Source organism: Callospermophilus lateralis, chromosome 3, assembly GCF_048772815.1.
Source record: "Callospermophilus lateralis isolate mCalLat2 chromosome 3, mCalLat2.hap1, whole genome shotgun sequence".
Taxonomy (NCBI): domain Eukaryota; kingdom Metazoa; phylum Chordata; class Mammalia; order Rodentia; family Sciuridae; genus Callospermophilus; species Callospermophilus lateralis.
This window is the reverse complement of record NC_135307.1, coordinates 116704107-116729414: the sequence shown is the minus strand read 5'-3', so window position 1 is coordinate 116729414 and position 25308 is coordinate 116704107. Positions and strand designations below refer to the sequence as shown.

The following is a 25308-nucleotide window of genomic DNA, read 5'->3' as shown; positions in this document are numbered from 1 at the left end:
CCAGGAGGGTCCCTAAAGCAGGAATGAGCCCCTGCAGTTTGGGCCGGACTGAGCCCGAGAGTGGCACGTGGCGCGGCCGACAGGTCTGGCAGACTTCTTTGTCTGCAGCGCAAGGAGGACGTCCTGGTTGCGTCGCCAGAGTCTTGGGAACCGTGGGGGAAACGGTCCTGGGAGCATTGCCCAGAGAAGAGGGATTCAAGGGGACTAGGGCCCAGCAGCGGGACTAAAAGGATCTGGTGCCAGACGGCGGGTCCTGGGGACTTTTTGGGACGGAAGGAGGCGTGGAGGCAAGAGGGAGGCTCTGGGGTGGAGGCCTCTCGCTAGTAGACTGCCCCACCCCCGCGCCAGCTTTCACCTCTATTCTGGTTCTTTTTGCTTTCGGCGGGGAAGCAAGCAGGCCAAGAGACAACTTAGATGGAGCGAGACACAGGAAGAAAAAAATATAGGGAGTGAGTGGGAACTCCTTAGCTCTCTACCCAAAGATCCCTGGATCGCTGAGACCCACCCCGCCAGCGTCCGGGAAACCTCTCGGGGTCTGCGGGCCGGGAAAGACCCCCGTTTCCTTGCTCTCTTGCCAGGGAGGCAGAAGCCAGGGCGTTCTGTGGGGAGGCATTACTTCGGGCGCAGCGGCTACCCTCGGCCCAGGTGCTAATTCCCGCAGCCCCAGCAGCTTTGGCCAACTCTCCTGCAAGAGCTTTTGTTCCCGAATCCTGCTCTGGGCGAAAGACACCCCTTACCCCTGCCTTTTATCTGGAGAGCCCAGTGCCTGTCCCGGCAGGGCTGGAACCCGAGTCGCCCCTGGCAGAGTCCACTGGGGCCTGGGATGGGAGCCACAACTCCGGGTTCAACCTCCGAGTTCAGCGAGAAGACTACGCGCATCTCGCCCTGCGCCGCTCTGCGCGCCGGAGCAGATCTAGTGCTTACAATGTTAATAACTATACATTTACTGAAAGACCAGGGAACCGAGCGAAGATACCACCCCCGCCGCCGCCTACGTCTTTGATCGTTAAAGAAACAGGCACCTAATCAGGTGCATGGAAGCAGGGACAGGGGAAATGAAGGATACAAAGTTCCAAGTCGCGGAAGCAGAGGGCCCCAAATTCAGTGTCTGTCAAGACTGAGCTTGAGCTTTTTACCAGAATGAGGTCCTAATCACAGACAGATTTCGGGGCGGAAATCTGGAGCTCCGAGTCCCTTTCTGCGGATTGACCTCCAATTTCAACCTTGAGGGCAGGGGATCGCCACAAGGGTGGAAGGGTGGTGGGCTAAAATCCGCAGGATCCGGGGACGTGCTCCAGGGGCCTGTGCTCCACTGACCCAGTACTGGTTTTCGCGCGCCCCCTCCTGGACACCTTCTGGAAGGCACAGAGGTGGGGCAATGGCGGGCTGAAAATTGTGATTAGAACCCGGCAACAGGCCCGGCACTGCCCGCTGTGCAGTGCTCCACTGGGGAGCGCTCAACTGGACTTTACCCAGGCTACGCCCCAGGTATCTGAAACTTCTTCTACCCTCCTTAACAGAAGCACTGTTTTGCGCCCCAAAGTATTTCCAGCGCCCAGGGCACAATAGGCGCCCGCGGAATTCTCCCAGAGTCACAATGAGGTCAATTCTGCAGCGAAGAAAAGTTTCTGTATACCTTCCCCACCGTCCTCCTTGTGGTGGAGCACTTTTCCTTCCTGTCCTAACCCTAAGATTCATGACTTTTTCAGGGGCCCATAAAATGTAAGAAAGCTAACCAAAGAAAATCTATTGGCTAGAAGAGGGAAAAAGAAAACTGCCAAATCGGAAGCAATTGATGTTTGATTAAACGTTTAAGACAGGTAACGCGCAAACGATTTGGCTGCAACTGGGTCCAAAATCGTATATGCCCTGCGTTTTAATGTGACACTTGGGTGATTTAATGGGCTTGCCTGGGGATGCAGGAAGGAATGCTGAGAATAAGAAAGCCAGGGCCCAGATGGACATCAAACATCCTCAGCACAGCAGCCTGCTCTGGAGACCTTCCCCACAGCTGCCCTCCAGCCAGAAGCTCCCCAACACTCACTCAATGCCTCCTTCTAAAGCTGAACCCCCCCCCCCACACACACACACACACACGTGTTCCTCCAGCCGCCCTCCTCCCCAGGCTGATTTACTTTCCTAATTTCCATCAGAAAGATTACTGCTCAGGGAAAAGGGCCATTTCTACACCACCTCCTGCCCCCACTCCCCCTTAGCATCTTTTCATATACATTCTATGTAGTGGCTAGAAGAACAGGTTCTAGCATCAGATTCTATTGTGTACCAGCAGTGCAATCCTGACCAAGTTCCCTAACCTCTCTGTTCCTCAAGAAAAAAGGGCATAAATAAGAGTATCTATGTTTTGGGGGTTCTTGTGAGGATTAAATGAGGCAAGGCGGCAAAGCACTTAGCACATGGCACTTAGTGCTTAGAAAAGAGGCTATTTTTTTTTCAACAGTAGCTGAATAGAATTAGCCACTGTAATTGCTATGCAGAATTGGATGCGGTATGAAGAGATTGTGCTGCCACACATAACGCCTACATGCTTGTGTCCTGCCTCCCCCCACAGGGAGAGGACCTTGGCTCTGCCCTAGACATCTCTGTTCACCTCCACCTGCTGGACACACAGGCTATCAGCATAGGCAGCAATCAAAATTATTGCTATTATTTGTAAAGGTTTCTAATGTCAGATTAATACATGCAGATACTGATGCCTGTGGCTGTCACCAGCATGCCTGCTTAGAGAGAGAAACCTGCAGCTGCAGACTTGGTGGAAGGTTTTTAATTAAAACCACATTCTGTTTAAGTATTTATTGAGCTCTGTGACTTTAATTATTTTCTAGGGAAAAACAAAAACATCCACATTGGCCTATGGGAAGGCTGTTGATTTCAAAGGGAAAGTAGCAACCTGTGGCAGTTTGCTGGAGGCAACTGGGAGGAATTTCCTGAATGGTTCAAATGAAGCTCGACATTATTAATAATCCAGGATCCAGCCTATGACCTTACTCCCAGTGCTTTCATGAAATTAGCTTAACATGCTGGCAAGGCCATTTATTGCCATCAAAATTAACGACAGCTCTTCCAGTGGCAGCTCATGTAATTATGTGAGTCTGCGCTTGTCTCACTGATGCTGGGGAACTCCTGCCTGGAAGGGGCAACATTCCTGCATGTGAGGGGCAACATGGTTAGCTGTTGCAGCCCAGCCTGGTCAGGACTGGCTCCCTTGGAGAAGGAGAGGCCCTGAGGCAGCCAGCTGCTGCAGGGGAGGTCTTATTATGGTAAAGAGGTAGAGTGGGGTGACATAGTGTTGGGGAGGTGGGGATTGTGCATGATGCGTCCATCTGCTAATAATAAAGTTCCCACTTCCAAGGGTAGAAGCTAGTAAGTGGACCATCTCACAAAGCAGAAGGCTTCCGGATTCGTTGATTTGATGGCTTAATGACATTAGCAGTCCCAGATTCACTTTCTCTTCTCTCTCACCCTTAACAAGACTCTAACCCAAAGTGTGGGTCATTGATGCCATTGGAGAGCCCTGGCTTCAGCAGGAGTAGCATACTTACTGTTAATAGGCCAGCGAGATGGATTCACTTTTCTGAAATCATAGCCCCTCTTTGGGTCCTGTTGACACATATTGGCTTAGGACACCCCTTCTTTGAACCAATTGTTGACCAAAGGGTTTAAACTGACTGGTTTATAGTAATCAGCTAGTCCTGAAATGAATAGCAAGGAGTCTCCCTCAAGATTTTCTACAAGCAAGTTTCTCTCTAAGTAGCTGGATTGGGGGTTGCATGTTCAGAGTTAACAAGATATTGTGAAGAAATGAAATGAGAGTGACTGTAATTATAATGAAACAGCCTAGATCTAGGTTCTTATGTGGAGATGAGGCCAGTCTATGTCCACACTCTGTATCCAGGGTCAGGACGCAGGGCAGCATGTGTGGCCAGGTCCAGGGAACTCTTTTTGATGGGCATATAAACCAGAGGATCCTCACTTTCACAGAATTCTTGAAAGGATAAAAATCTGTTCTTAGAATGCCTGTGCTGGAATCAAAAGCTATTTTGGGAGCAGCAGAAGCTTCAGTCGTTAGTTGAAGATTTATGAACAGGATGTTTATGAACTCAGAGATGTTCCCGCATGGCTTCACACCCAGAGCACAGCACCAGCCCTACAACAGAAGAGAGGCCCTGCACTGCCAGGTGGAAAACAGGAGGAAGAATGTTACTTTGATCTTAGGAAAAATGTGGAGGTAGCATAAAGCAGTGCGGGTCACTCTGGGCTTGGCACTCATGGTCCGAAAACTCCCTCTAACTATAGGCCTGCAGTGTAATCTTGAGCCACTTCTCATTCTCTCTCCTTCTTAGTTTCCATTTTTGCCATGCTAGAGAATAAACCAGGTGTGCACTGAGGTCCTTCCAGTGTTGCCCTTCTTGAGACCTTGGTTCTGGGGTGTTGTGGCTTTAGGAGCAGACAGTTTGCTGGTTGAGTTGGATTTCAAGAGATGGACTGTATTGGAAAGGTCTTCTTCAAAAAGATGTCCTCTGTGAATCCTGGACCATTGCTTCCTCCCTCCTCATACACTTGATATTGTCTGTTCTCCCTCCCATCACACTGCAGCCTGCTTCATCTCTTGAGATTATCTGCACATTTGGACACCAGGAGCTAACCCCTCCCCACAAATTGCTATGCACTGCTCAATGGGCAGGGAGAGTCCTTCTGCTTTTGAATACTTCTCAAAGGCCCTTCACTCAGGAGGACTCAGGTGGCAGGGTACTATTCCTAGAGATTAAAATCTGATCACTGGGGCTGGAGACATAGCTCAGTTGGCAGAGTGCTTGCCTTGCATGTGCAAGCCCCTGGGTTCAATCCCCAGCACAAAAAAAAAAAAAAAAAAAAAAAAAGAGAGAGAGAGAGAGAGAGAGAAATCTGATTACTGAATAGTTCAGACACCTGAGATAATGACTGAGCAAGGAAGACCAAGGTCACTGCTCCTTTGTCTGGTGTACCCAAGGATGGGAGAGAGGTCACATGAAATGCACACTCAGAGATTCCTGCACCCAGAAGATGCCCCAAGGCAAGTCCTGGAGTCTCCTTCTTCTCCATCCCCCAGCCTCAAAGTTCCTGGTGAACTGTTCCAGGCCTTCTCAACTACTGACCCCTTCAAAATAGCACAGGGAGGGAACATGGAAGGATGGAATAAAACTGAATTTCTTCTCAGCTGTCTTTTGTCTCTGGCTGTCAATGAACTAATTTCTTTTGGTTTTGGAAATGGTCCCTCAGAAGCAGAATGGAAGCAATGTTTTGTGTGAAAGTAGTCAATTAAGGAAATGCCCTGGTGGAATCCGGTAAGGTATAATTGGATATAAGGAGGCACAATTCAGTGTACAGGGCTCCAGAGCAGGAGAACAGGGGCTGGCAGGCTGAACTCAGTCTTTTATTGACTTCCTGTCAGATACTGGAAAAATCTCTCTCCCTTCTGGGCCTCAGTTTCCCCTCCTGTGCTTCTGGGCTAAACATCCCTCCTACCTGCCTCATCTTGGGCTCAGGTTGATCACATTCTCACTCCTTAGGCCAATCTAAACTCAAGAGGGTGCCTCATCTCAGTGCCTCCCAGGTACAACCTCTAGGCATAATTTTTTTTTTCTTTTTTTTCTCGTTACCAGGGTTTGAACCCAGGGTGCACTGAGCCACATACCCAGCCTTTTTTTTTTTTTTTTTTTTTTTTAACTTTTTATTGGGACAGGATCTCAAAATAATAGGGCCTTGCTAAATTGCTAAGGCAGGCTTTGAACTTGTGATCCTCCCTGAGTCACTGGGATTACAAGCATGTGCCACCACACCCAGCTGGCATGGTCCTCTTTGATGTCCTCTTTGAAGTGTACCAAATAGTCTTTGCTGGCAAGTCGGTGGAAACAGGCTGCAAGGGCAGTGAATGCCTCGGCTTCATCTCCCTGCATTCTTATCTCCAGACCCAGCTGGAGACTTGATGTATTTATTTGCTCCTCCCAGGGCTGCCTCTAGCCAACTTGCAAGTCTGCCAGTGCTGTGAGAAAGTGACCTTCCTACAGATGGCTGTCTGGTAACCAGGTGGGGGTGAGGAGGAGGGGGCTACTATAAATCCTTCCAGGCTGCAACCCAGAGGTGACCCAGTTGGGGCAGAGAATGCAGGAGGCTTGGAGGAGGTGGGGGTAAAGGAACCTGGAGAAGTGACTGGGGATAGGGTCACCTAGATCCTAAAGGGACTAGAATCAGAAGAGAGGCGAGTAAGAGAAGGAAGGAAGAGAAAGGTAGAAAAGGGAAGAGGCAGGGATGGGGAAGGGAGGAAGGAGCAGAGTGGTGAGAGGGGAAGAAGTAGGCAAGTGCTCTCTGGAATGTTCTGGAAGTCAGCACATGGCCTTTCGCATGGTGTTGGATTCTAGTGGTTTTCATTGTGTCAATTTAAGTACTTTATATATGTTATCCCATTTAATCCTCACAATTTACTATGTATTATCTCCCCCAATTTGCATATGAGATCCCAGAGGCCAAGTAATTTCTCCAAGGTCACACAGCAGAGCTTGTATTTGAACCCACATCCCTCCAAAGCCCAAATTCTAACTATAACATGCACCGTTCAGAGGGTACCTCCAGGGGGCAGGCCTCACCCCTCCTCCCTACCTCTTCTGATTTATTGTAGAATGGTCCAGCCTGAGGTGAGCCATAGCCTGGGGTGAGCCATAGCTTTGGCTTTCTGACTGTAGAACTGTAGGAGAAGTCAGTCCTCTGCGCTCCATCTGTGTGATGAAGGCAGATTGAGACCATCAGACAAGCCACTCTGGATTCCACAGTGTCTCCTATCACACTTGTCTGACTGGCTTACTTTTTGGAAAATTTCTGTGGTTAGTTAGCTAGCTAGCTTTTGTAGTCTGCTTGGCTATCAAGTTTGGGATATTTATAATATTTATAAACTGACTTAAGCATAGTCTAGGCAGCTGGTATTTTAGAGAATTCCTTTGGGCTGAGTATAAGGAAGTTCCTAGAGCCAAGAATGAAGGAATTTTCTCCTAATTTAACAGCAAATATATTTTATAAGGGTGTTATAGAGACTTCCAAACTTCCTATTGTTGTTGTATTTTGTTTTTCTTATTTATTTCTTTTTGCTTGGGAGGAGTCAGTGGAGATTCTTCACCAGAGTGTCCACTCACAGCTGCTGTATTCAGGTTCAATGGAGTTGAACTTGGATTCAGAGACAAAAACAACTGGTGGTACTGTCTCCATCCTTCCCTCAGGCCCAGGCCTGGGCTTGTACCTTAGACCAGGACCCAGACCAGGCCTGAGAAGCATGTTCCCTCCGAGTCCCCGGCCTACATTCTATTTCATCTCCCTCCAGATGTCCTCATCCTATGCCCACCCTCATGGAGGGGTTAACACTCCCATGATCACTCTTACCTGCATTGTAGCTAGAGATGGGGACTTCCCAGACAATACTCATCCTCATGGGGACAGTATCACTCTAGAAGGGGCAAAAATTCACCCTGGGTAGGTAGCTAACAACCTCAGGTATTGCAATGGTTTCTGACCTTCCAAAGGATCATGCTTCATAAGTATATTGTGCACAAAAAAGAAAATGGTCTCATTTTCGTGCATGATCCTTTTGTTTTTTAAACTCAGACTTCACACATGCTGGGAAAGGGATCTACCACTAAGCTACACCTCCAGCCTTCAGATGATGTGATCTTGTGTCTCAAAAATCTTCAGGAATTTACAGTGTATCTCTGCCATTAAAGTTTCATTGATTAGAAAATGAAATTGGGGGAAAAAAATCTAAGAACGCTTTTTAGGGGGGCAATAATGGAAAAAAGAGAGACCGAGAAACGTTTTCCTAAAAGAAAAACAAGAATTAGGATAAGTTGACCAGAACACTGGGTGGGTAGCATTTGGAGACCTTTCTAATCGTCTGTGATTGGCAGACCAGGAGGGAATAGGAAGGGGAGACCAGGAAACCTTCCCCCACCCCGAGGCTGGGTCCTCTTTAGTGTGTACTACAGATGGTGCTGGTCTAGACACAGGCTCCCTGTGGGCAAACCCCAGTTATGCCACAGGCAAATGTACTGACCTTGAACAAGATATTCAGCTTTCTGTCCCTGTGTTCATCAGCAGGATGAGGAAGATGTCAGCTGTAGGTTTGCTGGGAGAATTGAATGAGATTATTTGTGCTAAATGGTTTAATAGAGTCCAGCACTTAGTTACTTTTCTATTGTCTGTGAACTTTATTCACCTGGTTGTCCCAGGGGCCAGGTTTGCCCACTCCTCAGTCCCTCTGATCCCATTGGTTGCCTGGGTCCCACTGGGGTTCATGAGGTGAGGCAGAGGCCCTGCCAATGCTTCTAGAACAAGTTCTGGGGAAGGAAGCAGACTGCACTGGGGAGCCACCTTAGCAGTCCTCTGCAGGAGCTCCTGCCTACGTATCTACGGTTCCATGGATTTCTCAGTTGCCAAAGTCATAAAGACTTGAAGACTCTCTGTTCCTAACTCTATTCCTAACCTTAGTCACCAGTGACCCCAAATCTGATCTAAACCCACATCCTACCCTAGGGCCCCAAAATAAGCCCTTCAGCCCCTCACCCAGGTTCCTAACCCACCCCATCCTTGCCCTGATCTAACCTGGGCCCTAACCTTAGAGCTCCGGCTCCCATGAGAGTTCTCTCTCTCTCTCTCTCTCTAGCCCTTATCCTAATTCCACTGGTAACTCAGAATTTCCCAAACTTAGGTCATTCATTTCCATTGTCACAGTGTTGCTGTCCTTGTGTCACTTCTGAGCTTGTAGTTATTTGGTATCTGTCCTAAGTGGATCTTGAAAGAATCCCACATAATGCTTGAGCAACTCTCTCAGAAATCATGGTTTTGATAGGTTGGTTTTAGTGTTTCAAAAAGAGGTTAAAACAAATATAAAATGTTTAACATTTTGACACTGCTCTCCATGCACCCGCTACCTAAAGTTTTCTCCCACCGTCCTCTAAGTGTGCGTGGCAGTTTAGAAAGGCTGAGCTATTTCAGCTTAGCCTGTCTGCGCCAGTTTTCCACCCACGCCCCCTGCTTGGCCGCAGCCTCCTACCAGACGGGTGGGCTGCAGCGCCCTCTGCTGGCAGAGCCTGCGAGCAGCCCTAGCCTTGCTCTGCTGGACAGGTTCACAGTATCCTACCCCTCTCTGGTCCCACGCTTACTAGCTATAGTGTTCCCTTAATTTTGTGGAGTGAAGCAAGGTGAGAAGGACGCATGTGGGGGTGTGGGGTGGAGTCAAACTGAGGCCAAAGGAAGAGCTAGGATCTAGGATCTAGGGATCTGCTGAGAGGAGTGGAGTGAAGGTCAAACTTTGAAGTGTAGAGTTGTTTGGGCAGGGCAGGTTCAGTAAGAAAGGGTGCAGGATGGGAGAACAGTGGCACCAAGGGTCGGGGTAGCAGCTAGGAGTTGTACGGGTGGAAGGATGAACAAGGTTGGGGCTGGGATTTAAGCAGATTTTTAAGCTTCGCTGAAGCATGAGCCCTTGTTTCTTAGAGGAGGCCCTGAGGCAGGGCTGGGCTGAGTTGTCATAGGAAGGCTTGTCTCTGTTTCAGGCCTGTCTCCCATTTGGTGTGTCAGGAGCACAGAGCTACCTATTGCCCTGATCCCCCAAGGTAGGCCCCCTGTTCTTCTTGGTTCCCTCAGACCCCATGACTCCAGTTGTCCATTCTGTCCCAGATCTCATTCAGAGTGTGTGTGTGTGTGTGTGTGTGTGTGTGTGTTAGTTACTAGGAATTGAAAGGTTTGTGTCACCTCACTGGGCAAGGAGGTAATTCTTGAAGTTGGTGCCTCTATCCCTTCATATGGCTTTCCCCTTTGGAAATGATCCTGAGGCAAGCTTATCCTGGATTCCCTACTTGCAATAGGGGTCTCACATTCAAGCCCTGAAAGATCCCTCAAAGCACAACTATGCTGGGCTAATGTCTGCTCACCCATGCCTGGGAGAACCCCTCCTTCCCAGGGAAAAGGTATCTCAATGGCTCCTCTGAGATGGACTTAGCAGTTTGTGATCAGGCTTTTCCTCAGATTCACATCTTTATTAAAGTTTGTGACAGTGGCAAAAGGGCAGAGTGCCCCTTTATTGTAAGCAAGCATGGTGGGACTGGGCCTCAGGGGGCACTGCTCAGCCCAAGGCTAGGCTGAAGGCAAAAATGAGAAGTGGCCCCAGATGGCCTTGCCATCCGCCAAGAGGGTCAGAACAGCCAGGCTGGGGTCCCTGCCTCCCTTCTTCACCTTCATCCATTGGCCTGTTCAGAAAAAGATTTAATATTGTCATCTTGTTTTAGATGCAGTTTTCACTGTTAGAGCCAGTATGATGGGAACAAGTTCCTATGGAATGCCTTAGTGGGTCTTCAGGGTACCTATTGGGTGGGCCTGAGGCACGGGCACACAAGACTTCACCAAAGTCCAACAGCCATGGAGTTCGGAGGCCTGGGCTGTCTGGAAGCATGCCAGGAGCCAGGAGCCAGGGAGGAGGAAAGGAACAGGGGGAGGCTGGGGAAGGCACAGTAGTTCTGCTTGTCAGTGGGGATGGTCCTGACCTCCCTGTATTCTGATACTGATCTCTGGTGTGACCATGAGCTGGGCAACCAAAGGCTTAGGATGGGAGCTAGGGTTCAAGGATGAGAACACCTCTTATCCACTACCCCAGAGACCTGCTATTCATGCCTAAAAACCCAGGATGGCAGAGCTGGATGGGAGCTCTGAGGCCATGCAGGCCTGTTGGCCCACTTCACAGATGGGGACACTAGAGTTCCAAAAGAGGCCTCTTCTTAGTCACATTCAATGCACATGGTCAGAGACAGAGACAGGACTTTCTTAGCCATGCCATACTGCTTTCCGCTGGAGGAGTGTCTATCAGAGTGGGTGTTCTCAGACTTGAGCATGCACTAGGATCACCTGTTGAAACAGACTGCTGGACCCAGCCCCAGAGATCCTGATTCTGCAAGCCTGAAATACAGCCCACAGATCCACATTTCCAAGAAGTTCTCAGGGGAATAGCAATGCCTCAGGTGGAGCATCCCTCGGGACATGGCTGGGGAGGGCTCAAGGTGGGGCAGCACAGGGAAGGTCAAGGGCCATGTTGAGGTGGGGGTCTGATGGCCTGAGGACCAAAGAGTGAAGCTATGATGCAAGGAAGGCATTTTCAAGGCTGGGAGGAAGGAAGCAAGTTTTGAAAGGTCAGACTATAAGAAGGTGGAGAAATGGCTTCTAGCTCTCTCTGCTGATCTGAGGCCCTCTTGGGATGGAAATGCTTCAAAAAGGAAGTGAAGAGAGAGCTGGCCTCCAGGCATATAGAGGCTGGGAGAACCCAGATTCAGGAGAGGTTTAGTTTGAAAGGCACTTTGGATACCCATGGGGCTACTGTTGCTGCCAGTGTCATCATAGATGGCTATCTGTGGGAACAATCAGCAGATCCCTTGGGGCAGTGACTGTGGGTCAGGAAGGTGGAATGGTTGGGGCAATAGGAGGACCACTTAGAGAGCCCAGAGGTCATGGCTTCTACCCTCAGGACCTTCCTGATTCTGGCTCCTGGAGAGAGAGGCCTGGGGATTGGGGTGTCTAGGGCTGGTTAGGGGTAAGTGCTTTGCCTCTTTTTAGAGAGGTTTTTAGAGAGGAGGAATTTGGTCCCAGAGAAAGGGAAGTGATTCTGGACCAAATGATAACTGAGTACTAAGTACCAGGACTTGGGAATGCTGTGATAGGTGGGGCCTGGCTCAGGGACCCCCCTCCCTCTCTGCCTACCAGAGACCCTTTGCCAGTCATCCCCTCCTCTCAGCTCTGCTTGGCCTTTTCTGCCAAGCTGTGGCCAGTGAGAGGTGTGGAGCTGCCTTCTGCCTGTGCCAAGGCCGGGCCCTCCAACAGACCTTCCAAATAGGTGCTCAGGGCCTGCAGGTTGAAAGCAGGCTGGGCTGAGGGTGATGAGGTGGTCTGCAGGCTCAGGTAATGGCTGTACTTCTTCAGGCCCCGCTGAGGGTCACTGCGATGTGTGGTCAGCAGCTCCAGGAAGCTCACATTGTGCAGGGCCAGGAGGCGGGCTTCAGCCCGGGGCAGGACAGCTGCCTGAACCAGAGGCTGCAGGGAGGCGAAGCACTGCAGGCTACTGAAGGGGTAGACGTGCTGGGCCAGCTGCGGGCCTGGAGAGACCTCAAGGAGGCGGCACAGGTCACGCATGGCTAGCACGGCGGCCAGGGCACTGCGCTCACTCATGTTTCTTGCTAGGTAGGTCTTAGCCAGGCTCTTGAGTTTAAAGCTTCTGGCCCCTGGCACGCGCTCCCGGATGAGAGGCAGCGCAGCCAGGAAGCCCGAGATGGCCTCCTGGAATTCCCACAGCCTATTAATGTCCTCCAGGGCCTGGAAGAAGTTGGGGAGGCCAGGCCCCCACAGCTTATAGCAGGCCAAGATGGGGCGGCGCATGGAGCTGAGGAAACTGAGGAAGTGCTGCAGCCCCACCTCCAGGGAGACGGCCTTGGAGTAGATGCTGAAGGCCTCGGGCTGGATGAGCACACGGAACTTGCTTTCCCGGTTCACAGCTGCCAGTTGGCTAATCTTCTGGGCTGGGCAGGAAAGAAGGGCAGGGTGAGGCCCCAGGAGCACTGGAGGGCTAGTGCAGGGGGACATCAAGGAGCTATCAACCCACCATTTAGAGATCCCACCTTGGGGCCTGCTGGCAGGAACCAAAAACTGGCCTCCAGATGCAGGTTGGACCTGGCTCTGATGGGACAGAGGTCAGGTAGGCTGCCCATCTTGTTCACCTGGGGATCTAGCTCTTCCCCATACCACCCATAGCAGAGTTGGCCAAATCCTCAGGACCCAGATTCCTCCTATCTGTTTTCTATCGGCCTCTGTGACCCCAGACTGTTTCTTCCCAGCCCCTCACTCCACACTCCTGCCTCCAATCCCATCAGTCATTTAACTGAGGCTCCCCAGAGCACAGACAGCAGAACTGCCCAGCATAGTCTCCTGGGACCATGGCCTACAGCCTCCTACAGAAGTATGCAAAGACTTTCCTCTACCATGAAAACACCTGCTGCTTCTAGCCCCAATGTCAAGTCCATGCAACAGGGCAGGGCCCAGGGCTTCTGGCTTCAAGAAGGGCATTACGGAGCCAGGGAAAGCATGAAGGGGAGGGAGAACAAAAGGCTTCTGAGAAAAGGGGTCATAGGATCTGTGACCTTGACTCTGTTTGCCTCCCTGTGCCTCCATCTGTGGGATAGGCCTGGTACTCAGAAATGTACAGCCATAGCCAAGGTCTCGAAGGATTACTAGTCTCATCAATGAAACACACTGTTTAGAAGTGTGTCCCCAGGCTCTAAGAGACGGTCTGGTCAGAGGTGAACTCATGGAGGAACATGCCTCTCTCCCAAATGCAAGTATTGCTCCAAGCAGGTGACCTGTTCAGACTGCCAAGCCATGCATGTGTGAGCACAGGGGAGCCAAAGAGCTCTGTCCACTGTGGCTGCCATCACTGTGGCTGAGCTCGGGCTGGCCTGGGCCTCACTGAGAGCTCTGCCTACACTTCTCTTGGAGACTCAAAGACTAAGCTAGAAAGGGGTGGAGGTGGCTTCAGAAGAACCCACTTTCATTGTCAATCTTGAGGTCAAAGAAAACCAGGGGCCTGTCTTCTGCTCGGGGGTCGGCGAGGCTCTCGTCCAGGACCCTGAGGGAGCTGGGGCCCTCCAGCTGGAGGTCACTGGACTCGCTGCTGCTGTCATCCAGCTCTCGGGAGGACTGCAACACAGAAAAACCAACAGGTCAGGGGTTCAGAGGCCTTAAGGAGGGAACTGGCAAGGTGAGCATATGCCCAGGAGCAAGTGTGTGCTGATACTGCCAGGGCCTCTGTGTGCGCATGAGGGAGGGCACATTTGGGGAATGTAAGTTCAGGACAATGTATTTAAGTGTATGTGTGTGTGTGTGTGTGTGAGAGAGAGAGAGAGAGAGAGAAGGTGAGAACTGGGTGTGTCACATGTGAGAGCCATAAGTGTGAATCAGGGCCACCTGCCTTAGGGAAAGAGTATGTGGGAGGGGGGGAGGTGGGGAGCTCATGCAGGCAATCAAGCATATGCATAGCTATGGATGTGTGGAAATGAGCTTGAGTGTCAAGCATAAGTGTGTGTGCACAAGGGGCATGAATCTGTGGACCTGTGTGGATATAAGCATGTACAAGTATGAGAAGATTTAAGTGTGTGTGGGCAAGTTGTGCTGCTCATGGAGACTCAGGGAAAGGATGTCCTTCCCTAGCGGGCAGAACCTGAGCTATCTGCTACTAATTTCATCTCCCTGAAAAGACTCAGAAGAAACATCACAAACTTGGGACGGAAGGAGCCTCATATGGAACCCAAGGAGATTTTTCAGAAGGGGTCAGAAACCTGGTTTTCCTTGTCCCCAAAGCCAGCTGAGATCCCAGTGTCCTACGCAAGGGGAGAGAGAGAACTGCTCAGCCTCCTAAACATCACATCTAGGTGGACACATAGGTCCCAGGCAGTGAGAGGGCAGTGGGGGGAGCTCAGAGCCTTGGAGCTTGGAGACCACTTATCTTACAGCATCTAAGCCCCAGCTACACAGAGGAGCCTGGGTGTCTTGGGCTTGGCATTTGAAATTCTGCTGTCCAGCACCAATGTCAGCCCTGGCTGGAACATTGTCTGAAATGCCCCAAGGTGGGGATTCTGAGGAGGTGGAAAGGGCTCCAGAGATTTTTCTAAGAAGCTGGGACTGCAAGTGGGTATAGCCTCTGGTGATAAAAAGGAGTTAATTGGGGGCTGGGGTTTGGCTCAGTGGTAGAGCGCTTGCCTAGCATGTGTGAGGCACTGGGTTCGATTCTCACCACCACATACAAATCAATGAAATAAAGGTCCATTGACAACTAAGGAATATTTAAAAAAAAAAAAAAAAGGAGTTAATTGCTTGTCATGTGCATAACTGCCAAACCCAGATGTCTTGTCTTTGGTGAATGTCCTGTGAATGCTACCTGTGGATATTAGTCAGGGACCACGAAGAAGTGGCATGGCCACTGTTTCAGAATCAGCTGAGGGCACTACTGGGACAGAGCCCACAAAAGTCCTCATTTACTTATGTACTATCTCTGGCTTGTCAATGGAGTTGGTGTCACTTGGAGCTCTATTTACTTTGGGCTCTGGTTAATTCTTGGCCTAGGAGTCAATTAGCACATTCCCAGGACTCCTCCACTGTCTAGGTGAAACATTTGTTTTCCACAAACTTCAGCCAAGAGAAAAATCATTACTGCCCACAAGCAAGTAAAAATGGAGTGGATTTTCCTCAGAGTAACTGCTTTTTACTCCGTTTGCATTTCATGGCCTCACACCAGGCTCTCCAACTTGTCTCCAGTCACTGACAGAAGTAGACATCATTATGGATGCATCTAGAACTGGTTTTGCCTTTTTACATCTAAGGATCTGAGGAGCACTTGCCAAATACCTGTATCTCTGCATCCTTGCTTGGCCGCATGGTCAAAGGCTGATTTGACATCTTGCTGAGTGATCCCACCATACTGCTTTCTCCTTTTGTACGGACCCTTCTTTGAGGGGTCCTCCAGGTTGCTAGCTGGGAGACTTTAGACTCTGCCTTCTTGCCTTTCTTGGGCAATCAAACTGTTTTCTATCTCCAGGCCCTTGAGGGGTGGTGCTGTCCTGCCTGGGCTGGTGGAAGGAGCTGGGTTGCTCTCACCAGGTCTTTCCCAAGCCTTAGTTCTCTCTTGCCAATGGCTGAAGAGCTGTTTCCCTGGATGAGTCCATTCTGCCACCCACTGATATGGCACATTGGGTTTTCTTGTCTCCATTCTTCCTTTTGCTCCAAACATAACTGCAAATGCACCTTGATGGCTCTGAGCACTTCCACCTGGCTCATTCCTTCAGTCAGGCTTCTCACCTTCAAAGCTGTCTTCCAAGAGGAGGGCTCTCCAGAGAAGAGAACCATACAGCAGTACCTTTGGACCTCCTTCCCTGTCTTCACAACAGGTCATTCAGGGATGCCACCAGAATCTCATTTAGAGCTTCCCATTGTTGTAGACATGGAACTGTGCTTTGTCCTGAGTGAACTGAAGCTGCTTCTCTAAGGGAACACGGCTGGTTCCTCACTAACAGGACACTCCCTTCCCTGAGCTTGTCAGTGGAAGAAAGGCGGGAACTTTCAGCCCTGACATCTCCTCCTCCACTATTCCTCTTGAGGGATTGCTATAAAATATGGTGTGAGACCAGTAAAGAAGGACTGGTCCCACAGGAATGCCTTGCATTTAATCCATCCAGCTATAAACTCTGGATGAGTTCATTCCCAGCAGCACAACAGGGTTGTGCTGAAACCCGGCACTTTAAGCAAGATTTTTCTAAAGTCTCAGGGCCACCAGAAGGGCAATCAGCACCTAGAAGGCCTGGCACCAGACATCTTTCCCTCCCTGCTCACTAAGGGAAACTCTCCTGTCCCACCTTTCAGGCCCCACTCCTCAAATTTTTTATTCCACAAATCACAAAGTTGGGTGTGAGGGCAAGGGGTGCACAGAGCAGACAGTCCTTGGTAAAGGTTTGCCTGGAGGGGAAAGCAAAAGGGGGAAAGAAGGCAGTAGGGTAGAGAAAAGAGGTGCCTGTCCATGGGTGAGGACCAGAGAAGGAAAAATGATGAACTCTGGAGTGGGAGCAAGGGGAGGAGGAATTGCAGAAGTGCTGGTAGGGGTCATAAATTGATTCCCTTTACTATTCTCTGAAAGAGGCAAGTACATACTGGAAGGCATTTATTATTATTATTATTATTATTATTATTATTATTATTATTATTATTATACTTGGTTAGTGAACTGTGTTTCTCTGAAAATAAAACCACTCAGATGGAGCCACATGGGATCCAGGACATTTTCAGAATATAAAAGCAACTAGGGTAGACTTGCAATGTGGCTCACCAGCTGTGTCTACCTCACTCCTCCTCATCACAGATCTCAAGCTGGAGTGGGTCAGCTGCACTCCAATTCAATATGGCAGGTCTGTCTGCCATACCAAGGGTGCTCGTGGGAAGTGATGGGTTGACATTGGAGCTTCCAAAAGTCCAGGAGGATTACTCAGAAGATGCCTGATGTATTTTACCCAGTATGAGTCCATTCAGGGCACATATGTGCAATTGAATCCCCCAATTCAGTGTCCCTTGACTTTGGCTAAGCATTAGTAGCAATGAAAAACTCTGAAGCCCAGGCTGCACCCTAAACTAATGGAATTAGAACATCTGGAGGTGGGACCCAGCAATCTGTAGTTGCTAAAACTCCCAAGCTTGAGAACCACTGTCCTAACTTCAGATTCATTTCATGTTTGGTCATCAGCCAGACATGAGCCAAATTCTTTGTCAGCATCCAGCCTCCTAAAGGGATCTAGTGTCTGACATTAATGCTCAGCAATAGTCCCTGACCTCCCAACTTCACCCAAGCTTCAGCTACAGCTGGGATCATTTTGGTAAGACACACATATTTCTGGTTTTTGCAGACATAAACCCCAGCTCTTATAATCTTGAAGGCTCTGGAGACACAGCACATGTAACAATGAACTTGGGTCATCCCATTGGCTAGCCTGTGGCCTCTGCAGCCCTTCCGCTTGCTGCTCTGGGCCCTGTGAAGGCAACGTTGCCCCGCAGCAAATGTGGCTCTCACCTTCTCAGCCAAGCACTCAGGTCTTTTTTTTTTTTCTGATATGCACACTCATCAGCATCATGGCCCTCCCCTGGACCAGCTGCTTCCCACAGGCCTCCCTTCCTCTGCTGGTCACCACTGCCATAGCTAACACAGGACACCCTAGGCCAAGCCCCTCCTATTTCCATTTGGTTCTGCTGCTGCCACTGAGGCACTGGAGCCAGTCATCTGTCACAAAAGTAGATGAGAAAATCTATCTTGTGCAGATTTATGTACTAAAAGAAGACCCCTGTTAGAGGTCTTGCTGACCCACTCTTGCAGTTTTTAAACAGTCCTCATCCCACAGCAGGACTGGGACTGGCCCTCCACCCCATGACTGCATCCCCACTCCTTCCTCCAGCAGGGATGAACTCTTTCTGGAACATTCCTCTTTGCTCAAAGTTTCTCACCCAAGTCCCATAAGGGCAAAGTCTAGCAACAGACACCGCCGAAGTCCATGCAGAGTCCCCTTCTCATCCCAGGGACACCTGGAAAATGTGCAGCTTCAGCAGGCCAGTATTCTACAACTCTCACTCACTGAAAGGCTGGATAAAGGCTGCAGATGGGGAGGACATAGGAATGGGGCCCTCTAGAGCACCCTAACCCCTTGCTCTGGGGAGTGGGAACTTGCATTGGAGATACTGAAGGTCCCCTAGGATCACTAGAGGTCTGGAAGGGACCATGAAAATGGGTGAGAAATACACAAAGGGGACTTAATTTGTTCTTGGTGTTTTAAATACTACATATATATTTGAAAGTTTGGGACTCCTGTAATGATTAATTTATTTTTATGTATTTCTAAAGAATATACATGCAAAAGCAGTGGGCGTCTGGCTCTCTCCCATATCTCCGGTCCAGCTCTAAAGTAAGCAGGCTTCTGGTTTTTCACTTCATAACTCAAAATATACTTATCCCTCCAACCTGATTAACCCCACTGACTCCTTATGGATAGCTGGGGTTGGATGGATGCCTTTCTTCCCTCTTCGCCCCCACATATTACTAGATTCAGTTCCTCAGCTCAATTCTCCAGGATATGTGGTGAGGCTACTGGCATCCCCATCCTCTTCTCCGTCTTTCCTTCCTTGAGCTTCTACTTCTACCTAAGGTCAGTGGTAGTTTTAACCTTATCAAGATCACAGGATGGAAAAAATCTCCCAGGTATCAGGAATATGGCCCATGGAAAGACATGACTCAAACATTAGCTGGATGTGAGGAATAATAAAAAAGGAGGGGTTCTGGGTGGCTCTGGGTCAGAGGGTAGGACAATCCTTGGAGAGGAAAGAAGAAAGGATGAGGCTGGGGTACCTCTATTGCACCCTAGTTGATCTGTTCAAGGCTACTGGACACACTAATGTGGCAGCAGGAACAGACGTGAGCCTTAGCTACCCCAGAACGGTAATTGGAATCATGGTACAGCTGAGATCATCGTGAGAATGTGCAGACTAAATAAAGAGGGTTAAAACCAAAGCTGGAAGAATGCCAACGTTACAAGAATGGAGAGACTCAAGAATGGAGTACCCACAGCAGCAGGAGGAAACCGCTGATACTGGTTAAGGATACCCAGGATTGAAGGGACCACTGCACTCATAGGCAGGGAATTCCTTGGTACCAGTGGGTAGGGTTCACTGGCATGGCAGGGAGGCACAGAGAAGTGGGGTGAGGAAGAAGCATGAACCCTAAACAAGGGGAGGGGGAGTGGAGATGGGCAGGACATGTCCCCAGGTGTTGAGTTCAGAAGGAAGTGAAAGCATCAAAAGATGGAGAGATGAGGATGAGAAGATGGAGTGAGGCTCTAGGGAGCTGGGCCAGGACACAAGGTGAATCCTAGAGGCAGGCAGACAGTCCCACCACCCTAACAAAAGGGACAGGTGAAGCGATGTGACAGGGTCAGATAAATCTGCAATTAGGTAGCAAGATGTCCACCATTCCTAGGCCATCAGAGAGCTTCTCTCTGGAGCAGAGTATACTCACCAGCTGAAAGTGAGGGTCAGGATGAAGCCTAGAGAAGTGGTGGTAGGGAGTTGTGGTGGCAAGCAGGAGGGTGATGTGGAGGAGAATCAAGGGGCCCTCAGAGGCTGGATACCATTCTTTGCATTTTTCCTCTCTGGGTGTCTTTTCTCCAACAAATCTTGCCTTCAGGGGGCAGCAAAGAGGCAGCAAGCTCCTGAATCCTACCAGGGCTGTTTCAGCGGGGCAGGCCTAAAAGCAGGTCCTGTGAACTGGGATCTGAGATCCTGATGCTAATGAAGAATGACTGAAAGAGGATGGTGCTGCCAGTCAGGACCAAGGGCTCAAGGAACCTGAGACTGTAGTCTGAGTGGACCAGGTTAGAGGTCGGTGGTTCTTGGCACTGCTAAGGTACGTGATATGGCCACAGGTTTGGTAGCTAAAGTGAAGTGAGGTGAAGACCCTTGAGAGGTTGTAGCAAAGGGCAGGGTGAGGGATGTTGAAGATTCTCAGTAAGAAGGTAGGAACTGAGTGGAGGAAGAAATTTAGGTGGCAGATGCTCACATCTTCCCTCTAGAGGGGCAGGGGGTGGATGTCTGAGGCAGGGAAAGTTGGGTACACCCCCTGAATTGTTCCTCGGTGGCACAGGGGGTCTTACCACGTGGTGGGACTGGGACAGTCCAGGGCCTTGCCCCACCTCCCACCTCTAATGCTGAGGAGTGTGGGAGGAAGAAGGAATGTGGTATCCCCAGAGTTCTGAGAACCAAGTTTTCTGCAGGAAGGAGACAAAACCACCTGCAGGGAACAGCTCAACCCACCAGGGAATCTGATGGTCATGGAATAAGGGTTCGCAAGGATGATCATTCAGCAAGAATTTATTAAGCAGCCACATCTGCCAGGTCTTGGGATAGACGCAGTCCCTGCACACAGGGGCTCAGATCCTGGCAGAGGCTCAGGGGACAGGCTTGGGTAGGGGATGGAGATGGGGCTTGGGACACAGGAAGGTACAAAGGGCAAGAGAACTCCCCTCTTGGGCAAAGAGGCCTGTGAGGAAGGGTAGCCCAAATCTCAGCAATGCCTTCAGTGTCCCTTCAGTCGTGGGGGCCTCGTCTCCTTACCCAGAGGTCCATTCATTCCTTGATCTCTTCCTTGATTGGGAATTAACCCATGTCTACTCTGTAGGCCTTTAGGTAGGTGGGCTGGTGAAGGCAGGGGGTCTGGCTGCAAAGTTGGGAGTGGGGTGGCCAGCAGCTACAGAGGAGGGAGGCACTCAGGGCTCTCAGAGGTCTGTCTTAGGGGTATCCAGGCCTAGGCTGATGGGGGGCCTCTTGGGAGGGTGGGAAAATGGGAAAGCAATTGGAGAAACTTCCAGTTGGGACTTGGACTTGGGGATTCTCCATGGGAGCTCTGCCACAATCCCTGGGGGGAACTCTTGTTCTAAAAGTCTGGGGTGCTTGGCCTCCCTGTGGGCCTCTTATGGAAGAGGCATTAAATTGGGAATCTGCGTAGGAGCGAGGGAGGGCAAAGATATTTTGGAGCCACTGAGCTAAATGGCGGGAACCCCTGAGGGAGCGGCAGCGGGATCGCAGGGACCTGCACACCCTGCGGGGTGGGCTGATGGCTCTCTGCAGACAGGGAGGACACTCCTGGGCATTGGTAGGATGGCTAGGAGGCCCTGTGGTGGTAGAGGTGGTAGCCTGGGCAGCAGGGGGAAAGGAAGTCCACATGGGGGCACGATATAGTTGGGCAGGCAAGCGGAGAATGCGGTGAAGGCGGTTGGCTCTCTGTGCCCTGCACGGGTAGACGCTGATCCCACGGTGGATGGCAGCATGCTCCTGGTGATCGGCAGGCTGGCTGGGAGATTCAGCATCGGGGACGGCCGTGGAATGGTGGGGAGGCCAGGTTGGCAAGTGGCCTGTGCCATGGGGCTGGTGGGAGGCTGGATGGGGGTGGGCAGCTCCTGGCGCGCTCAGCAGGGAGTGGGCTGGTGAGGAGTGTGGCTCAGCAGTCTCCGGCGGCTCCGTGCACTTTCCAACACAGAACCTCAGACTGAGGGCCGGAAGGGACCTCAGGACCACCCAGTTTAACCTTTTGCTGGATTCAGATCCCTCTTTCCCTGGAAAGGTGACAGCCCAGCCTCTAACACACCTCTAGGGACAGAAGGATCACTACCCATGAGATCCCATGAGGCCACTGGTTTCACTGAAGGATGGCTTTAAAGAAGTTCTTTCTTACATGGAGTCAAACTAGCTTGTCTGGCCCCTGCACAGTGCTGCCTGTGCCTCACACCCTTTCCTTCTCTTCACTGAAGCTCACTGGCTGAGATTAACCAGGGAATGAGATTAACCAGGGTTCTTGTCCAGTCCTTCTCACAGAGGATGTAGAGGACAGAAAATATGTGAGGAAGTTGCTCCAGACAAATGCCTTGGACATTCCAGCGGAGAGCCAGGGCCCCGAAAGGAAGTGCTCTAGCAAGCATTGCAAGAATACATGTGGCCACCGAAGGCTCCTGCCTTGGTGTGGTGAGAGGGCTGGAGTAGTCCAGGCATTTAGCTGGTACTTAAGAGACTCTCCTTGGGACAGCTTAGGCCTTAATGCCTTGCTGGAAAATTCCCTAGGCGCAAGGCAAGTCTGAGAGTCACCTGCTGTGGCTGTGGCCCCTGGGACCTGGAATAAGGGGAGGCTGGAGTCCTGGGTCGAACTTCTGGGCCACTCACCGAGTTCTCAGCATCTGAGTCTTCTGAGCTGCTGATCACAACGATGCGCTCCTCTGAAACAGTGAGGGAAGGTGACATTAGGTCCTTCCTGGAATGCACACTGGCTAGGGTGGGACGTGCTCACTGGGATAGAGTGGGGTCCTTGCAGATCAGTAGCCTAGGGGTGATGGAAGCATTGTGGGGTGATGTGAACATTCATCACGTGTGCCAGGGTGGATCTGCTTTCTGTTCAGGTTTGGGTTACTAACACATGAATTTTTATCACTCCCTATTGTGCCTCATCTATGAATATTTAATGCAGCTACTGGTCCTGAATGCAGAATTTGCTCTCTATACAGGAGGCCTTAACAACCACTACCCGGTTTAGAACTTTTTGTGATTTTTCTTTTCCCCCCAAAACAGGGTCTTTCCATTGACCAGGCTGGCTCTAAACTCCTGGCTACAAGTGATGCTCCTGTCTTAGCCTCTAGAGTTATAGGTGTATGCCACCATACCCTATGAACCTTTTACAATCCTAAAGAAGCACATTGGCTTGTTCCAATCTTGGCCCTGTGAGCTTAGCTATCTAGAATTAAAAGATGCTTCATCTAGTTAATAGAAACCCTTTGATGATCAACAGCATTTGTGAATAAGGAATAGCAGTCAGGGCTCAGGGTATGACCAGGGTCAGGGGTCAATCTGGGACCTACAATGAACAAAGCTCCATGAAAAAAAAACAAAAAACAAAAACAAACAAACAAACAACAACAACAAAACCCCCTGTTATTCCAGCATCCTTGGTATTGACCTCAATTCCTGCTCAAGGACTCAGATTAAGATCTCATAACTAAACAACTCAGTGAGATCCTGTCTCTAAATAAAAAAAAAAATTAAAAAAAATCTCATGAGGACAAAGGAGATACTTAGGTAGAAAAATGGGGAAAATGATGGACATGAACTTTACCTAAGTCCTCTTTGGGACTGTGCTAGTCATTCACCAAACATTTCCTGGGGACACCCACCCTGTGCACAGGCATGGTGCTAGGCACTGGAAGAATGTTCTGGAAAAAGGATTCATAGCACTGTGCACGCTAGCCCCTCGGTTCCCTGAACAGGCATCACAGCAAAGCACACAATAAACTGGCAGCTCAGAGAAAGACACGCAAGGGAATCCTGTTGGCTTTGCATTCCTGGGTAGGGTCAGAATGCAGAAGGGTCCCACCCAGACCCTGGAGGGCAGCATGTTGCTGCCCTAACCACCTCCCTACCTGCCTCCCCAGCGTCGCCAAGCACGTGGTTGTTGTTGGGCAGGAGGACCTCTTTTCCTATGATGGGGCTTTCAGGGCTGGGGGGCCCATCCAAATGGGGAGGTGAGACAGCCTTGGAGGTACTGGGCCTGGGCTGCTCCGGGGAACTTGGAGCCAATCTCGCCTCCTTGTCTTCCTCAGACTCCAGCTTGATGACTTTCCTGGAACACTGGGTATGGCAGGACTTCCTCTTCTGGGGGGTGGTTGTGTTGGAGACCTCCTGTGCAGTGGGGAGTCACAAGGCTAGGTCAGGGGCCTCCAGGTTGGAAGCAGAGATCCTGTCTGGTTGCTGGAGTCCTAGGGCCATGTTTTTGCTCCTGCTATTCCCTCTGCCACACAGAATGCCCTTCTTCAGACAGGAAACCTCCCACACCGCCATGCGCACTGCTCCTAGCTGCTGACCACCAACCTCTGCTGCTTTTTGACAGTACTGGGTGTCCCAGCACCCCAGCTGGGCTGGAGTGGCTCATGCTTAGAGGAGAACTTCCTGATGGTGCAGCCAAGAGCAAGGGAGGGCACAGAGTAGATGTCAAGCAAATACTTCCTCCTGAAGAGTTTCTGAAGGCTGGGATTTTTACCCTAGCTTCAGCTGACTGTCCTGGTAGAATGTGGGGGCCTTCTGAAAGAGGCAGGGGCTGGGAGAGGCTTACCTCACTGTAAGAGGAGCCTTTGATGGAGAAGGCATACAGTGGCACAGGGTGTGCTCCGGGCACCGACTGTACCACAGCCACAGGTTGGGCCTCAGCCAGCCCCAGGGCCTGGGCCTGCACCCTCTGTGCCTCGTCCGGCTGTGAAGTCAGGAAACAAGAGAATCAGAAATGATCAGGCAGCAGGTCTTGGGCCCATGACCCCAGGCCTGCAGGCAGCCTCAGATAGATTCCCTGGTCCCAAGCTTGGAGCTCACTGGGGACAAGGAGTCTTCCCTCTCCATGACTTCACCTGCTCCCGACCTTGGTGTCCAGGCACCAATTAAGTTCCTGGGTATCTTAACAAGGCTGGAAGATACCTCAGGGACCACTCCTCCTCAAGACATGGCCATGAGCCAGCCTGGCTTGCATATATCCAGGCACAAAGTGCTTGCTGCCAAGACTACACATTTCCAGCAGTGAGAAATCCTCCCACAGGGCAGAACCTGTCCTCCTGTGAACTTGAGTTTGCCCCCTGGGCCTTACCTCTACTGGTCAGCTACTATACAAGTTGGACCAATTACTTAAAACTCACTGAGCCTCAGTCCCTTCTGTAAAATGGGAATAACAACACTTACCTCAAATGGCAGTATGGAAGAAATGTATTAAATTCAAGCAAAATGTTTAGGAGAGCACCTGGCACTTAAAAAGTGATGATAACGATGATGATAAATACTGTTTTAATTACTACTCAATGCCAGGCTCAGGGCCAAGTGCTTCATGTACCTATATCAAAACGATGTAGCAGTCATTGCTCAAACCATATATCTCTAAATATTTTATGATACTCCATTTCTGGGTAGTATTCTTATACAGACTATATCTGTAAGCATTATCACTTCAATAATAATTGTTAAAAATCATTACATAATTTTAATGCCTTTTGAAGAAGCTAAGCAAAGAAAAAGATAAAAATAGATTTTTAGGGGCTGGGATTGTAGCTCAGTGGTAGAACACTTGCCTAGCAGGTGTGAAGC

General features: G+C 50.3%; 1 protein-coding gene across 4 annotated transcripts in view; it reads right to left on the bottom strand.

The window, feature by feature from the left end:
- Positions 1-6744: 6744 nt before the first annotated feature.
- The window catches only part of Pml (PML nuclear body scaffold), a 44297-nt gene continuing 25733 nt past the window's right edge, over positions 6745-25308 (bottom strand). Inside the window, exons 5-11 of one of the 4 annotated variants that reach the window (XM_076851077.1) lie at positions 24296-24433; positions 23607-23865; positions 22360-22412; positions 13617-13767; positions 11904-12593; positions 8093-8164; positions 6745-6770 (exon numbers count right to left, since the gene is read on the bottom strand). In XM_076851077.1, coding sequence (XP_076707192.1) covers positions 8130-8164; positions 11904-12593; positions 13617-13767; positions 22360-22412; positions 23607-23865; positions 24296-24433 — 1326 coding nt within the window. In that variant the 3' untranslated portion in view covers positions 6745-6770; positions 8093-8129. Of the gene's footprint in view, positions 6771-8092; positions 8165-9839; positions 12594-13616; positions 13768-22359; positions 22413-23606; positions 23866-24295; positions 24434-25308 lie in introns of those variants that run through there. The other 3 variants (XM_076851075.1, XM_076851079.1, XM_076851078.1) reach the window with 3 other exon arrangements.